The 11,192-nt window shown below is 55.8% G+C and overlaps 3 protein-coding genes across 3 annotated transcripts; 1 reads left to right on the forward strand and 2 right to left on the reverse strand.

Annotated features, from left to right (window-relative positions):
• Window positions 1-49: 49 nt before the first annotated feature.
• On the forward strand, window positions 50-6,185 carry LOC116154064 (retinitis pigmentosa 1-like 1 protein). Its single transcript, XM_064487804.1, has 9 exons — window positions 50-175; window positions 248-334; window positions 415-576; window positions 1,328-1,395; window positions 1,761-1,864; window positions 3,461-3,528; window positions 3,819-5,048; window positions 5,141-5,552; window positions 5,637-6,185. The coding sequence occupies exons 1-9, from the start codon at window positions 50-52 to the stop codon at window positions 5,747-5,749; spliced, it is 2,370 nt and encodes a 789-aa protein (XP_064343874.1). The 3' UTR covers window positions 5,750-6,185.
• Window positions 5,910-8,486, reverse strand: SPMIP1 (sperm microtubule inner protein 1). The gene is made up of 2 exons (XM_010975642.3): window positions 7,573-8,486; window positions 5,910-6,041 (listed from the first exon to the last, which is right to left on the reverse strand). The coding sequence occupies exons 1-2, from the start codon at window positions 7,991-7,993 to the stop codon at window positions 5,932-5,934; spliced, it is 531 nt and encodes a 176-aa protein (XP_010973944.1). The 5' UTR covers window positions 7,994-8,486; the 3' UTR covers window positions 5,910-5,931.
• A 45-nt stretch (window positions 8,487-8,531) lies between these two features.
• ATP6V1F (ATPase H+ transporting V1 subunit F) lies at window positions 8,532-11,125 on the reverse strand. The gene is made up of 2 exons (XM_010975639.3): window positions 10,889-11,125; window positions 8,532-9,003 (listed from the first exon to the last, which is right to left on the reverse strand). Exons 1-2 carry the CDS (start codon window positions 11,044-11,046, stop codon window positions 8,802-8,804), a joined length of 360 nt encoding a protein of 119 aa, XP_010973941.1. The 5' UTR covers window positions 11,047-11,125; the 3' UTR covers window positions 8,532-8,801.
• Window positions 11,126-11,192: the final 67 nt, after the last annotated feature.

Raw genomic sequence — 11,192 nt, forward strand, 5'->3', positions numbered from 1 at the left:
GTGGCAGAGGGAGAGGAAGGCGGGATCATCTGCCCTGGCCCCCTACCCCATGGAGCAGGCAGCCACTCCTGGGGGCCGAGGGCTCCCTTGTAGCCTCAAGCAGGCCTTGGCCCTGTACCAGTGCCTCTTCCGCTGCCCTGCAGGCTTGGGTCAGCTCTGGGCTGCCCTGCAGCAGGTGAGGGCGGTGGGGCACTGTTTCCAAGGGGGCGGGCTCTCCGTGGGGCCTGATTCCACTTTGCCTCCCCAGGTACAAGAGGGCCAGGCCTGTCCCTCAGGCCTGGAGCTACCCACCGTGCTGCTGCAGATGGAGCGGAGCCGGCGGGCCCAGGAGCAGGTAAGGTCCAGCCGGCCAGGGGATGTGGCAGAGGGCAGGGTGGGTACCCCTTCACATTCTGGCACCCTGTCTTCCTGCAGCTCCTGTGGGACTTGGAGCTGCTGACCGGGGTGGGGCTGGGCCTCTTCTGGCCCCACCGGGCCCAGCTTTGTGGTCTGAGAGGCCAGGGCCAATGTGCATGGAGCCAGTGCAGCATGCCCCATGGTAGGATGGATGGGGGCTCTGAGCAGCGGACGAGTTGGGTAAGCTGAAGGCAGGGGGGCAGTCAGTGGGACTTTGGGACACTTAAAGTGGTTGAGAAATAGAAGGGCTTGGAGATAGAGGGATCTGGGTTCAAAACTCTGCTGACACTCCTTGTGATTGTGAGCCTGTTTCCTCATACGAAATGAGGAAGATAATAGCTCTTTCTCAGGGGGCTGCAGGGAGGACTGTACCTGGTACCCAGGACTGTTCCGGCTCGTTACCATTCCATAGTGAACTATCTTGGTCAAATCAACTGCGTGGTGACACCTAGAAGCCTTTGGACATGGCTGCAGTGTGGGAGGAAAGCAGGCCTGGTGGGGCCCAGAGGGCAGAGGCACTGATTCCCAGGGTGCCTCTGAGATGAGACCCTGAGCAGCCCCAGTGCCCGGTCCCTCCCTCCAGGAAGGAGGGTGCTGTGGTGACTGGAAACTAGGATGTGCCTCCCAGTCCCAGCTCAGCCGTCAACTGCCCGAGGCCTTTTGGGCAGGTTAGTAGCTGTGGCAGGAGAGGGTGTTAGCGATGACCACTGAGGAAGTGTCCAGCCAACACTTTTGGCCAGGACTACAGTCTCAACTGAAGGCTAGAGTGGGCAGGATGGATCCATTTCCAAACTCCTTCACTTGGAGGGGAAGAGGACGGTGGTCACACAAGGACACGGATACCAGGAGGAGGGATCACTGGGGGCCTAGAGGTCGCCCACTACAATGGAGGATGATGCCCTGTGGACTAGGCATCCCCCAACCCTTCCAGAGTTCCAGGCTGTGCTCATCGCCTCCTGCTGAGGACTCCCTGAACCAGACTCATCAGCTCCTGGAGGGGTGAGCCTTTCTCCCAGGGAATTTCATCCACTCCATGTTGCCACACTAAGCAACCAAGCACTGGATCCTTTGTCCTGTCTCTCTCCATAGCCCTGCCCATCGACCCCTCCTCATGCCCCCAGCTCTTCCTGGGGCTCTCACTCAATTGTATCCATACATATGGTTGCCCACAGCCCCTGGAAAGGGTAACCTCGAGTTCCAGCTCCTGCGACCCAGTGATGGGTACAACTGGACTGAGCTTGGGTGTTGGAGTGGGATGGCTTAGCAGCCTACTGGGGGCAGGGAGTCTGGGAGGCAGGGTGCCCTTGTCTCTCCAGAGCCCAGATGCAAGAGGTGCATCTGAGGCAGTCTTTGCATTCCTGCAGGGGGCAGTCGGTGGACCCATCATCAGCCTGGGATCTAAGTGAAGCCAGGAGTAATGCAGACCCAAGGTGGGAGAGCCCTGGCATGCCTGCAGAGTCCACGCCTGGTACGTTGACAGGAGGGGTTAGCAGCCAGGAGAAGAGGCGTCCCTGGGCTGGAGTGGCCAGCCTAGGTTGGGAGGATTGGGGAAGCCCTCACCCCAAGTCCTGGGATTTCAGTCCATCCTCACCTATTCCTCGCCTCGTACCTTTTGGGGGGTGCCAGGGACACCCAGGGACAACAGGTGGGTTTTCTTTTATATGCCAGTTCCACCTGATTAGTACCAGCTGTCTCAGGCACTGTGTCCAAGAGGATTCTAAAGCTAAGCTGGGGTTCAGAGAGGAGAGTGCTGGGAATCACTGTCCACGGCTGCCCAGGGAGGAGGGTTGAGTGCCCACTCCAAGCTGCCTAGTTGCCAACTGCATGCCAGGCACTGGGGAGAAACAGCACAAGAGAGACTTGGCTCGTCACTTGTCCTCATCTCTAAGGAAATCATAGCCTGGTGAGAGAGTATGACAATAAACAGGCGATCAGAATTCAGTAGGATGGATTCTGTGAGCCCTGGGCCTGTTAGTTTAAATGAAACAGGCTCTCAAGTGATTTGTTAAATAATAGGCCTGGCAAAGTCCTAAGCCTTCAATTGTGCCATCATGCCCGGGAGAGAGGAGGAAAGTGCCAATGATTATTTCTGACTGACAGAGAGATTTTTACAAGTATATTATTACTTGGGAAGACATTGTGGGAGACATCAATTACAACACTACAACCAGAGAAATAAATGACCTAGTAAGACAACAGATCAGAATGACAAGGGGACAGGGGTTGGAGGTTATTTTCACAGTTCATAGCAATAATTTCTAAAGGCTTGGGAGTCTTGTTAGATTCTTTTGTTCAAAACTCTTCAAAAGACAGATTTGTTTTCACAGAGAGCATTCCCATTTGGTTACCGTTATGAATATTCACACATCCATATTGCATAAATATGGCATTTCTTGTGAGAGTTCTCAATTTAAGACCTTACAAAATCAAGTTCTTTTAACTAGTTTTATGGATGCAAAACAATGCTCCTTCCTCCACAGCTGCAAAGGAGCAGCGACATTTCATCTTTTTTTAGATTCCTTTTGTTCATTAGGAAGACTTGCAGTTTTTAGGTTAGCCTCTGGCCTAAAATTCCACTTCTTGAATTTCACTTGATCTTTCTGTCAGAAACCAAGAAAGAGCTAAGGAGGATTATCCTAAATAGTAAGAAACTAAGGTCCATATGGTGGGGCTGGGCAGGCACACAGGGATAAAGTGGGGGGTGTCCTTATGAAGGACTGACAAGCCAGGTAAAAACAGTCCCTTCCTGCTCCTGGGCCTCCCCTGGTGGTTCTGAGGAAGAGGGTGTGCAGGTTCCTCTGAGGTGGTCCTTGGCTGGGAGGATGAGGAAGATGGGGTCAGCTGTTGGCAGGCAAACCTGACAAACAGGCACATAGCAGACTGTGTAAATAAAAGGGGAGTGATGAACTGTGACAGCCTTGAAATTCCAATACCAGTCCTCAGGGTACCTCCCTGCTTCCGTGCTGGGGACTCCCTAGGTTTCTTGGTTCTGGTTCTGGTGGAATATGGGGGGGGGTGCTGGGACAGGAGCAGAGGGCTCCCAACATCAGTCTTTGTCCCGCAGGTTGCTTACAAGAGCTGAACCCCACCACCACCAGCAGTTTTGGGGAACCAGGAAGCTCAGAGTTCAAGGTGAAAGGGTTGAAGGGTCCTGGGCAAGACCCCTCTCAGATTGGGGATAGCAGGGGTGGGGTTTGCCTGGGAGAAGGCTGCTGGGGTGAGAAGCCCACTCACTGCCAGGTGGAAGAAGGGACTATCAATGAAGCACCTTTTCTATTATATAACATGGATTTAATGAATTCAGGAAAAAAGGCAACGGGCCCACTGGGGCAACCACTGGGGTCTCCAGGGTTCCATGGGGGACATGGCCCTAGCACAGGGGGTGCCTCAAAAACCTGGGACAAAGTGTTCTTCCTTCCTAGGACCTGGCCCAGAGGGATGAGAGAGGCCAAGCAGAGCCCACAACCCAGAGGCCCGGTCGATCATCATCCAGGAGCCTACAGGAGAAAAAGCTTGCTCAGGGAGCCCCAGGACCCTCAAGCTTCCCCTCCCAGGGCCTGTCAGAACCCCAAGATCCCCTGGAGGGGCTGGGATGCAGCCCAGGCCAGGAGAGAGCAGAGCTTCAGAAACTGCTAAGGACTGAGATGATTCAGAGTCAGAGAGAGGAGGAGCCTCAGGAGCAGAAAGAAGAGACCCCTCAGGATCAGAGAGGGGAGGCCCCCCAGGGGAAGGACAAAGACTTTCCTCAGAGGAAGAGAGAGAAGACACAACAGGGTCAGAGTGTGGAGGCTACGCAGGCTCTGAGGGAAGAAGAGGTCCCTGAAGGGCAAAGGTGGGAGGCCCCCCAGGGTGAGAACAAAGAGGCTCCTCAAGGTCAAGACAGAAATCACTCTAAGTGTCAGAGAAAGGAGGCCCTCTTGGAGCAGAGTGAAGATTCTCCTCAGGGCCCGGAAGTGAAGATCCTTCAGTCTTCCGAGGGCAGAGGCTGTCTCTCACAAGCCCAGGAGGTGGCTCAGGGAGAGGCGCCTACACTGCCCTCGGAGGAAGGCGGCTCCCTGGGAATTCCGGGGGACTTCTGCAGGTCCGTGGGAGAACAGATGACGCAGCCTGAAAGCCCGGAGAGCCCAGGCCCCCGGGGAAGGACTAACCAGCTGATGCAGTTTAAGACTGATGCCTGGATAGGAGAGTCGGCATCGGCCGTGGGAGAGCAGGGACCCGCCCGGGAAGGAATGTGGGTTCCCCTTCCGACCCCGAGGCCCCCAGCCCAGCCGCCACTCCCAGGCCCAGGAGTGGTGATGCTAGCGGCCCGACACACTGGGGACTCCGGGCAGCTGGAGCGCCTTGCAGCTCCCTCGGGGCACCCGGGCCTGGTGCGCGATCCGCACGCGCTTCAGGGCCCGGGAGGAAGCCCCAGCCCCGCGGAGCAGGAGGTGGGCGGCTCCACGGGGCTCCCGGGCGCCCTCGGGGAGTCGAGGGGTGGCGCCGAAGCCCCCAAGGCCTCGAAGGCCGCTTGGCCCGAGCCCCCGGGCAGGAAGAGGTCGTCGGCGGGTGTGAGCGCGGTGCAGCAGGAGATGGCTCTTCAGCGGCTGCTGGAGCTGCACCGTGAGGCTAGGCGCCGCCGGCGGCAGGACCGTGAGCAGCAGCGGCTCCGGGTGCGCGGCCGGGCCGGGCCGGGCGGGCGGGCGGGCATGCTGTCGGGACACCGAGGCGCGGCGGGGCGGCCGCTGACAGCCGCCTCCCCCAGGTCCTGGAACGCCTCCGCATCGCCAGGAACCGCCACTGCCGGGTGCACCCCCTGGGACCCCCACCCAACCCAGCTCAGCTCCCACCACAGGCAAGACCCCCCCCAGGAGAAGGCAGTGGGGCCGTAACGACCCTGCCCGGGCGGGAGGCGGCAGCCGAAATGGGCGCGACCCAGGGCCCTCGGATGTGCTTGCGCCACGCACTTGCAATGACACCTGCGGAGAGCGGGAGGGGCGGGCCTTCCCGGGTGCTGCCCCCTGCTGGCCTCATCGAACCCGGGCGCTGGGAGGCGCGGACGCTCAGCGCTCCGTACCGCCCCAGGAGGACGCGGCCGGGCAGCGGCGCGCCCTGCGGGAGCAGCTGGAGCGGGCGCACCGGGAGAGGACCGGGCGGCTGTGGGCTCTCGGAGCCAGGTGAGGGGGCGAGCGGGGAAATTTGTGGGGTGGTGGCAGTCCTCTTTCCCTGGCATCTGGGGTGACAGACCACTCTCTCTCCAGGAACACCCAGAACTTCCAGCAGCTACTCTGGCCCCCTGGCGATGAGGAGCCTGGAGAGTATCGCTCACCATTCCCAGACTCCTCTAGTCACTGCTGAATCCTCAAAGGGATGATTAAGAGATGAGGGTTAAGGAAAAAGCAAGAGGGCAACCTGCAGGTCAGAGAGATACAGAACGGCCCAGAAAGCAGCCTCAGCGCCTGGGAGAGCCAGACACAGACACACACGGCAGCCTTGCCCCACCAAGAGGTGTGTTATTTCTTTTTATCCCCCCTCAGCCCACTGCCTGGCCTAGGGTCAGAGGGCCAGGTCTCGGGGGTCAAGCAGTGCGAAGGCCCCATTCTTGCGGAAGAAAGATTCAATGCGGCACATCTTGCAGGAGACCAGTTCTTGCTTCACTGGGGGGCCTGGGAAAAGATGTCAGAGACCAGGAATGGGTTCCTGGGAAAGGAACTTGCAGAACATGGGAGCCCTGCCTGCATAACCCTAGGAATCTGCCTGTGTTGTATCCACTTTTGTAAGTGTGAAGAAATAAAAAGAAGTGCTTCTGAGGAGTGTGGGCTATGGGAAAACAGGGAGCTGGCTGGCTGCCCAAGTCAGCAGTGATGGCCCAATGCCAGTCGTCTGTGTACCACCATCTCCCCCAGCCTCAGGATCCTCCACGGAGGCCATAGTGGGACACCCAACCCTGCCTGTTACAGGGGCAGACAGAGCTAGACTTCTCTGGGGCAGTTTGGCTTCCTTCTACCTGCTGCTCCCATTTTGGGCTCACCTCCTGCTTTTGTCCAGAAATTGCTCCCTTTCCTCCCTCTTTAGGGTCCTGGGGAAAGTAGGGGGACTTTTTAAGCAAAGTTTCAACTGTTTATCCCCAGCCATCCACCTTTTCTGCGCAGCCACTACAGGGGCTGGAGAAAACACGTGACTGAGTAGTCTCACTTAAAATTCACGACCACAGTCAGCTCTGCATCACCCAGCAATCCCGCAACACTCACTGGCCTATTCTTTTTCCCGCACCTTGACTCTTCATCTCAAACTACACCTTTGCCTCTGCTCCTCTCCCTCCCAGCTGATGACCGTGACTCAGTCCAGATGGACAGCCTTCTCGTCAACAACATCTCCCTACCCCTTGCCATCCCCCTGCCGTCTCCTGTTTGATCAGGCCTCTGCCGGAGCTCCCTGGGTGAGCTTGCCCAATCTCACAGCTTTAAAGAGCACTTGTATTCTGATGACCCCCAAACTTGCATTTCAGCTCTGACCTCCCTCCAGATGGGACTCCCATACACAGCTGACCTACTGACACCTGTCTTCACACACCCCCAGCCCTGCTTCCTTCCCAGTTTCTCCTGTTGTAGCTGCTTCAGCCAAACACCTGGGCATCACCATTGCATTCTTTTCTTCTCTCATTCAATCCATCAGTAAGTTCCACTGATTCTTCCTCCAAAGCACCTGGAATCTATTTCAGCTCTACTGCTAATCACCCTAGTCCAAGCCACGGTCATCTCTCGACAGGAGAACTCAACCATCTGCTAGCATCTACTCTTGCCCCTGAAAAGGCCATTACCTAATGGATAAGGTGATTTAAGTAAATCAGTATCAGTCACCTGTTTAAAACACTCCATGGCTTCCCCTTGCACTTAGAATAAAGCCCAAACTCCTTCTCCTAGTCACTTAGCTCACTCAGCCTTTAAGGTCCCCAGAGAGGCCATTCCTGACAATGCAGTCTAAAGCAGCACCCGCACCCTCCCCCATCACACCCTAGTTTCATCATGGAACTTGTCCCTCTTGCTCTTAAGTTTATGGCCTGGACCCTCCACTAGAATGGACGCCCCCGAAAGGAGTGTCTATGTATCTCATGTTCCTAGTGCCAAGAGCTCTGCCTGGTGCATGGCAGGTGCTCCGTGTTTGTGGGGTGAATAATCCCGGGAGGTGGGGGCTCACCCAGCTGCCAGCCATATGTGAAGTTGGTGGTGATGGGGAAGAGATAGCGCATCTCTGGCATGTCCAGCTTTCGGGTGTTGAGGTAGCGGTAGCGGCCCTGGAAATCGTGGGAGATGCCTTCATACAGCAGGGCCCGGGTGGCAGGCAGTACTGGGTACATTTCTGACTGAATAGGAGCCTCCGGGGCAGGGCCGGGGGCCTTGGAAGGAAGTTCTTTGGGGGCAGGAGGTGGGGAGAGTGGGGCTTTAGGGGGGAGGGTGGGCAGCTTGAGGGGAAGGCGGGCTGCAGCCTTGGCCTTCTGCTTGGCCTTCACCATTGACCCATACTTGTGGTGCCATTCACAGCGCAACATCTTCTCCCTCAGATATTCCTCCTTCCAGAAGTTCTGCCTCACCGTGTCCATGTTAAGTTGCCGAGACATGGTGGTAAGGGAAGGAGCAGGATGAAGGTGACTGCAGCTGAGTGCTGAGCACAGCAAGCAGAGTCCTTCTGACAGCAGGTGGCTGCCCAGGACCAGTCACTTGGCAACAGTGCATCACCTCACACAGGGCCAGGGTTCCACTAGCCATGCCCTCAGCACACCTCACATGCCTTGTGTGCTGAGGCAGCCGCAGGCCAGGGCCCACTGGCCAAGAGCCTTGACCCCCAAACCTCTGATAGGACCCAGACTAGTATCAAAGACTTACAGGTTTCCGGTGAATTCCGCTTCCATCCCTTGAAGTCATGTCCCCTCCCAGCCAATACAGACTCAAGTCAGGGAACCAGGGGTCTGGATGCCAGCCTCCTTCATTCCTCCCTGCCAGAGCTGGTCATCTCTGTTTCTGAGGACTCTTGGCACAATCTCCTCAGTCCAACTCTTCTATGTTTGAGTCTTTGGCGGAATCTTTTCCAGCCCTGCCAATCCAATCCCCACCCAACGGCCTCATCCCACATGTGTCCTTTCTAGCACCCAGCCTCAGTTTGGAGAGAAGCAAGAACGTTACTTTAATTTAACATCAACAATGACACTGTGTAACAGCACAGGGAAGAGGTAGTGGAGAGAAGACACTCAGGCTTCCTGTACCCTAACCAGCCTTGATTTTAATGGCAGAGCCCCAGCAACCTAGAAGCCCCTCGCCTAGCCTCTCAGTGGAGTGGGAAGGGGCAGGGAATTGGAAATCAGAGGCTCAAATCTTAGAGAAGGGCTGATGGCAAGCCTCAGAAGAGGCTGCAGGGCTATGGGGAGTCCCCTAGCGGAGGTCTTCAGCCGTGAACATGCCCCTGGCCCTGCGCAGGATGGAGTCCTTGGCAGCATCATAGGGGTGCTCCTTGGATGGGATCTCCAGGACGGCCGGAATGGAGCGCTGGTGGGCATCGAGCGCATGCCGCACCATCTCTGCGATGTACTGGTTGATGAGGATGATGCCAATGTCGTCCCGGTTTAGAAACTGCCTGTTGGGAGAGATGAGAAGGGAGTCCAGGGCGGTCCATTCTCAGTTGGTGGGCTGGGCTGCAAAGGGGAGCAGGCTTGATCCAGAGAGCACAATGGACAAGGGAAAAGGTTGCTATCTTAAACTTGCTCCATTCTATTCAGAATCAATTTCATTCAAAAGCTAAGGGCTACAGCTTCTACCTCCCCAGCTTGGAAGGCTCCCAGCTGAAGTGATAATGAAGATAAGGGTGCATGCTGGTGTATTCCATATGCTGCCTTCATGTAAGAAAGGAGAAGATAAGAATACATATGTCTGTCCTTTGTATCTGCAGAAAGATAACGAAGAAGCTAAGTGGTTATCTGTGGGGTGGAGGAAGGAGGTAATGAAGTAGAAGAGGTCAGGGGTGAGAGTATGACTTCTCAATGTGTGTATCTTTTAAATATTAATTTAGAAACCACATGAACACATTAACTTTTCAAAAGAAAACATTAAATTTTTTAAGGGGGCACTGTTGAGACCACTCAAGGTCTATGCTGCTAAGGGCAGGGGGTAGATCAGAGGGGAAGTTTGGCCTGAGTCAAGAACACAACACAGGAAGAGGAAAATTAGTGACCAAGGAAATCACACTTTCCACATAGAGAACCTGGCGCTGGGATCTTACTTTCATGTGATCCATTCCATGTGACCCATTCATTAATTTATTTACTCCTTAAAAACTATTTACTGAGCACCTACTCTGTGCCAAACACTAGGGAAGGTTATACTTAATGATTTCTGAGGTCCCTTTTGATTGGAAACTTGGAAAGTTCTTGCAGTAATATTTGTTCTTCTCTCAAGACAACTTGGGTCACTCTACCAGACTGCTTAGGGATCAGCAGAGATCAGCTCCCAGGTAAGGGCCTATCATCCCCCAGGCAGCGGGAACCAGTTTCAGCCGGCAGCTCAGGACTGGGCTGTTTAGGGAGAAACAGGTAAGAGTGGTTTGTTCCTGAGACTTGGCACAGGGGCCCTAGAGAAGAGGTGTGGGAAAAAAGGGGGGATTGGCACCCTCAATTCTAGTCATCAGGACACCTCCTGGATTAAGGGACATGCCTGCACCTACATTTTGAAACTATTGCTCTTAACCCAGGACAGGAAATGCATATTTGAAGTGCAAGGTCTTAGCAGAAGGTAGGACACAGTCTTGATATTCTGTCTACTGTGCTAAGGGCAATGGGAAATTCCAAAGCAAACAGAAGACAGCGGCACAAGCAGAGTGTAGACCTGGCTTAAGGAAGGCAGAAAGAGTGGGGACCAGGTTCAAATCCCTTCCCTGCTCAGTCTCTTCAGCATTGTATGACTTTAGTAGGCACCTTAACCTCTGTGAACTTTTTAGTTTTCTACCTGTAAGTGGGAATACCCACTCCCTACCTTACCTCATGATTGGGGCCTCAAAGGGATATGAAAATAAAGAAAGCCGAACTCACTGCCCAGGTGTTCAGAGTGTGTGGTTCTTTTAGGGGTCAACTCGCAAAAGAGTGCTTGCAATGCCCAAGCCTGCTCTACGGGTGAACTGGGGAGGCCCCTGCAGGGAAGCTGAGTCTGGCCCCCTCCAGGGCCTAGGCGCTCTAAAAGCCCAGCTCCGGCGGGGCAGGTTGGGCCGAGCGCGGCGCCAGCCTGTCACGAGCTCTGTTCCCCTTCTTTCCTGACACACGGTCATGTGAGGGGGGAGCTTCTGGACCCGACATAGCCCCGGTCCCATACGGAGGTCTTCGCTCCGGAAGGGCGGGTGGACCGACTTCCCTGAGCCTGGAGGACGGGGTCTGATACTTCGGTCAAGGTCTGGAAGCCTAGTGCCGCCCCCACCTTCCCGCGCTGCCACTAGGCAGCAGAGGGTCCCGTTCAGGCCTCGCGAGCTACCGTACCGGAAAGTGTCTTCGATCTCATTGATGGTAGTATCCTTCTCCACCACCAGGAAATTAGGGTGGCGGTTCTTGTTAAGCTCCCCTATGCCGCCCAGCAGGAAGCCAGTCACCGTGTCCTCGTCTCCGATCACCGCAATTAGCTTCCCCCTCCCCGCCATCCTGACAGCCAGGCAGAGATCAGCCGCGACCGCCGATGTCACCGAAGCCCCGCCTCCGCAGCGCACCGCCTTTTCGGCCGCACCTCCACTCGTTAGACATGCGCAGTTCCACCACTCCGCCTCCCAGAACATGCGCATTAACAGCA

Source organism: Camelus dromedarius, chromosome 7 (genome assembly GCF_036321535.1).
Source record: "Camelus dromedarius isolate mCamDro1 chromosome 7, mCamDro1.pat, whole genome shotgun sequence".
NCBI lineage: Eukaryota > Metazoa > Chordata > Mammalia > Artiodactyla > Camelidae > Camelus > Camelus dromedarius.